Here is a 5,905-nt window from a genome sequence, read left to right on the forward strand (position 1 = left end):
CTGAATTTTAAAAACAAAAATTAAAATTAATTTTTTAATTGTTATTGAATATTTATTATTTTGTACTCGTATATTTACATTTCATAATAATAATAATGTTTTCATAATGTATGGTACTCACCAATTCATCATCTGATCCATCTGATATGTCTAAACTACTTGTATTTAAACTTAATATTTCATACTGTGAATTAATGTTTGAAAAGAGTGCATCCAAACATACAACGGAAAATGCGTTTCGTCTTAACATTTTTTCCATTGCTTCTTTTAATGAATCATATGCTTCTCTTATACCTTGTGGATATTTAGATAACAAATCTAAAAATATATTTATTTATAGTCAGTCCTTTGTTCTTTTTTTGGTCTTTTATTTAAAAAAAAGAAAACTTAAATACTTGCTTTTATATTTTGACTGAATCACATCAAAAAGGTGAAGATAAAAATACATTTGATTATAAAGTTTTGTTTCTGAAAACTTAAGTAATATTTTAGTCTTTTATATACTTTAAATATTTGATCACAATAATAAACTTTTTAACTTACTATTCTATGTAAATCACCATCTCCACATGTCCTACAAGTTGGATATCTGTTGCTAAAATCTAGTGGGAGTAGCTGGGTTTGTTCACTACACATTGGATTTTCACATTCTAACCAGCCATTATAATATTCGGTAACTGCTTCCCGTACAGCAAGTGTCATTGCATTTTGTATAGCATTAACATACATCCATGGCTGTATTTTACAGTCTACATTCGAACAGGAAGCAAGCGATAATTGATTGCCAGTGGGCTGTAAATAATATGTCCCTTTTATCAATAAGTAACAGTAAAAAAAAGACATTCTTACAATTTCTTACCGTTTCGATCACAACATCTTTAAGTATAATTTCTGACTGACATTTTTCATCGGTACAATTAAATTTCAAAGGAAGACAATATCTAAATCGATCATCATTCATTAATAGTGGTATATCATTGTTATCTTCATGTATTATCCTTTTAGACTTATAAACATTTTCCAAACCTATTGTGGAAAATTTTATTTACGGTACACGTTTAAGAATTTATATAAAAATCCTATAATTACATCCAATTAATTATACGATTAAAATTTTACCCAAATTTCCGGCTAATAAAACATCATCAATTCCTTCAATTGGTTCACAAATTCGTAAAGCAATGGGAAAAACTTGGCTCATTAAATAATAATTAACATCTATTTTTAGAGTATCACTCTTTTTATATTCATCAATATGATATGCTCTTTCAGTTGCAGATTTCTCAGTTCCATCCTAATGTACAAAAGAGTAATTATATATTCCATAATGTTAGTAAAAATTATACAAGAATATTAAATATTAATAAATACGCACATCGCATATAATATAGGGAACGGTATCTCCAACTTTCCACATTCTACCACCTTCTTTATTTAATCTTAAAGCTACTTGTACATGAGCTTGTTTAGTATCTGGATATTCACTTGGATTTTTTGACAATTGTTTTGTAATAACCAATGATGATAAGGAAATTTGATTTTCACGAACACATTTTGCGATATTTTGCAACATATTAAAAATTTGTTCTAATCGATTTTCGTTGGATTGATCAGATAGAAGTTGGTCCAAAATTTTTCTAAAAACAATATTATTAGGCATAATTAAAAATTTTATTTTCAACATAATCTATTTTACCTACTTTCCAACATCACAAGCTAATTGACACCAATCTCGTCTTACAATGTCCAGACCTTTATGTTCTTGTGTTAATTCTATTTGTCCATTAGGCAATTTTGTTATTATAACTGCAGCATACTTTTTCTTTTGTAAAAGCAGTAAATAACGAAAAACACCATCAATATCTAATTCTACTCGTTTATATAATTTATTGACCTCTTGTTTAATCTACAAGTGATTTTTATTATCATTATATGGATATAAAACAAATATACTCATATTATTAATATAACAATTACCTTTTTCCCAACAGAAAAAACTTCTTCATAATCTAATAAATTTGTATTTATCATTATAGAATCAGTGTCTCCATATATAACTTCATAATTCAGTTTTTCAACAAGATTTTTTGTGTGCTGCAAAATTTCTCGACCTTTTGCTGAGGAGATATTCAATATTTTATACATAAAGTTACAAACAAAATTATATTCCGTTTTATACTTTACCTGTAACTAAGGCAGCAAGTCCTTTAGCATAAAATCTACAGTGCATTGCACCCAAGCAACCATACATAGAATTTGCTGTAAGTTTTAAAGCCAGTTGCCTAATATTATATTGCATTTTCAGTTCAGGTGAAATATTTTGGGTTTTCATTAATTTCTTTACTTCTACTCTACTTTCAACTAATTTACGAATTTCTGTTGGAATTACTCCCGGTTCTAAATTTGATTCAGGAATCGATAAATCCTATATATATATGTTTATAAATGAAATAAAATATAAACAGATTACTTAATCAGTAGTACTAATAAATTTACCCCACTATCAGCATATGCAGCACCAGGAACAGTAGTAAAACATAAATTATATTCTTGAATTATACTAGGATACAAAGAATTAAAATCCATTAGTAAGATAAGTTTATCATAAAATCCTTTTTTTGGCTCAAGGACTAAACCACCAGCATAAGCTGCTTTCTTTCTACCAGTATGTTCTGCATATAAAATAATATTATTTGCAAATGCATTATAAAGAAACAGTTGTTTATATATTTAAAAATCGTACCTTCATTTTTTCCTTTTTTTGTGATTCGTTTATCAGGTGTTATGTAGTGTTTTAAGTGGAATGCATGTAGTAACAAATACTCATTTCTTTCTGCACGTCCTGCTGTTAATGTTCTTGACATAACATTTCCTATATAAATAAGTTAAACATTATACTTCAATAAAAGAATTGTTGTTGTTTGAAAATATGTACACATACTTACCAGCAATACATGTAATTTGTAAAGCAAGTGGAAGGATATTAAGTTCAAAAACAATAGATAAAATATACAATGCTTCAGTCAATGTTATTTTAATTAAGTTATCTATTTTGTCACATGCATTATAAAATGATGAGCACTCTCCTGGCTTTATTTCTTTGCATTCATTTTCCTTTTTCTTCAATACCTATAGAAGTAATAGTTTTTCTCTAGTAAATAGTTATGGATATTTATGTAGACTTACACAAAAAATTGTCAAATATTTACTGCTGTGCAAAGGGATTGTAAGTCATAACTTCTAACTTTGAGATTCAATTCCTTAGCTGAAACTTGTATATCACAAATAGGTCGACCAGCTACTACTTGATTCAAGTTTATTTTTCCCTAAAATACATTATTTTATTTAGTTTTCTCATACATTCTATTTACTATAATTATATTAAGATGTTACAATATATATATATATTCCTGACCTTTATAAGAGGAGGCACTGAACGTTTTAGTCTTCCAAGTCGACTCCAATTTGAAATTTTTAATGTAATCATTCTGTGCATTAATATATCAAATTGGAAGCCACAATCATATCCAACCAATAAATCTGAATCTGTTACATTTATTATTTTTAACAACTCTTCAAGTAAATCCGTTTCTGATTCAAATCTCATCACTTTGGTGTATGAAATATTCGAAAACATTTCTCGTGCTTGTCTTGGCCACGGATTATCACGCGGATGTGTGATTACTGCATAAAATAATATAAAAGCATATGAAATATTGAAAATACATCTTTCAAAAATAAAATTAGTAAATTAACGTACAACAAATATGTTGTTGAAATGGCGGTTTAGGAGGTTCTTTATCGATGTAATACTTGTGGTGTATAAGTATTGCAACCATGACTATTTCATTCTGTTGTAATTTGGAATTTAAAGATGTTCGTATATTTAAAGTTGTTATTACTAATGGTGGTAATGTTTGAGATTCAGAAAAAACAGATATATTCTCCATCTTCATACAATTTACCTATTCACCAACTGGTTTGTACACCAGTAGGTAATGGACACTTAATATCTAACCAACATGGTCCTTTAATATTTCTTTCTATTAGAAGTAATTCTAAAGAATTTACTGTTGTTCCAAAAACACGTTCTATCGACGGTCCAGAATAATCAGATGGCATAGGTGGATAATGCGCAGAATATCTTACTTCTAAGTATTCAGACTCTGCTGGAGTGTTTTCTTGTTCAAAAGCATAATGCTTTGAAACTTTACTACAGCGAAATTCTTTTATTCCTAATTTATTTGCAAATTGATTAAATTCTTTATAAACATCCTCTATTGTATTTAATTGCGCTTTTTCATTATTTTCATTAGAAGACGTTTTTATCTAAAATTTACATTATTATAATTATTTTAGTTCGTTTTAAATTATAGAAAAAAAGTAAATTTGAAAATAAATTCATACATACATATAATCTAGGAAGAAGATAAATTCTTCGTGGAATATTCTTTACTGTTAAACAACAAGAACAATACTCTTTTATAGAAGGTACAAAAACTTTTCCAAATATGTATACAACTCCAGGTTGTTTATATGGATCTTCATATGCATCCCACCAATAAAATCTAAATACTTCTTCCTTTTCTTTAGCTACAAGTGGTAAAGGCAATTCTGTGGTATCAATAGATATTTCAATATTTGATGTTTGTGTTTCAAATTCAACATTTAACACTTTATTAAAATTTTCTAAATCAAACTTTTCCTTTTCAATATCTTTATTCTTTGTTTGAATGCTTGGTTTGCTTATTTGTATTTCATTAGTGATAAATGGTACTGATTTATCATTATGATCAACACTGTCATTTGCAAAATCTGCACTACAAAACTGAAATAAGTATAATATAGTTATAAGAATCAACCTTAAAATGTTATTAACGCAAAAAAGCTTACATCAACAAACTGACTAAGATCTTCATTTTCAGTTTCAATTATTTGACTACTGCTTTGTTCTTCAACATCTTGTTTTGCTTGTACACACAATGCAGTAGTTTTTGAACAATCAGCAATTTCGTCATCTATAATTGTTTGACTGCCATTTTGATTTGAAACAATATTTTCTACTTGAGAAATTTGTTTTACTTGCTTATATGTTTCTACTTTCTTTGGCTTGCCAAATATTATTAAATCATCATCATCACATTGCATTTTTTCACATGTAGTAGTTGACTGTAACTTCTTTTCTTTGTGAATACTTCTAAAATTATATTTCATTGTAAAAATGGTACATTAAAATACAAATTTCAAATAAATAAAAAAGAATTAATCACTTTTCATTTGATTGAAATGCAATACAAAATTTGTTTTTAATAGTTTTTGATTCTGGTTTTCTTGGTGTATCATCCTTTTTTAATTCAGACATCAAATCTCCTAAAATATTGTCACCATCTAATCCAACGACTGTTGTTTTTTTAGAAGGCATATTCATTATCATGTTCTGAATATTTCCTTTCTTTTTAACATCATCTTTTCTACTTTTTCTAGGACCTGTGATTTTATGTTTTCTTGCTTCTTGTATACTTTCATCGTCCAAATCATCATCAAAAATTTCTCTACCATCTTCAACATAACCGCTTTCTCCTTTTATAACAAATAATAAATTTATGATGGTTTTTGTTATTTTTAATTACAATAAAAATAAAAATTTACATGCACTATGTATATTTACTACTATAATATTATTATTAAAAGTACAACAAATTATTACCATCATCAATAATCCAATCATCATTTTGTCTTTTTATCACAGTTTTAGTATATTCCTTTTCATCAACTTCTTCATAAACATTTTCCAATTCATCAACCTTATATTTATGCTTGCTACCTTTCAACTGTCTTAATTTTTCTAAAGCTGATAGCCTTCCAGTTTTATCAATTTTTGAGCGTTTAGATCTACCTGCTAATT

The 5,905-nt window shown here is 27.2% G+C and overlaps 1 protein-coding gene across 1 annotated transcript in view; it reads right to left on the bottom strand.

The window, feature by feature from the left end:
- LOC108572278 (DNA polymerase alpha catalytic subunit) overlaps positions 1-5,905 on the bottom strand; it is a 6,770-nt gene that overhangs the window by 489 nt on the left and 376 nt on the right. The window contains 20 exon segments of the mRNA XM_017934478.1: positions 122-318; positions 400-475; positions 544-792; positions 860-1,026; positions 1,120-1,294; positions 1,376-1,637; positions 1,701-1,906; positions 1,978-2,117; positions 2,185-2,425; positions 2,497-2,672; positions 2,744-2,872; positions 2,946-3,129; positions 3,210-3,326; positions 3,416-3,684; positions 3,761-3,972; positions 3,974-4,329; positions 4,412-4,828; positions 4,900-5,197; positions 5,271-5,580; positions 5,708-5,899. Of these exon segments, the coding sequence (XP_017789967.1) occupies positions 122-318; positions 400-475; positions 544-792; positions 860-1,026; positions 1,120-1,294; positions 1,376-1,637; positions 1,701-1,906; positions 1,978-2,117; positions 2,185-2,425; positions 2,497-2,672; positions 2,744-2,872; positions 2,946-3,129; positions 3,210-3,326; positions 3,416-3,684; positions 3,761-3,972; positions 3,974-4,329; positions 4,412-4,828; positions 4,900-5,197; positions 5,271-5,580; positions 5,708-5,899 (4,373 nt within the window).

The sequence above is a fragment of the Habropoda laboriosa genome, unplaced genomic scaffold, assembly GCF_001263275.1.
Source record: "Habropoda laboriosa isolate 0110345459 unplaced genomic scaffold, ASM126327v1 scaffold65, whole genome shotgun sequence".
NCBI lineage: Eukaryota > Metazoa > Arthropoda > Insecta > Hymenoptera > Apidae > Habropoda > Habropoda laboriosa.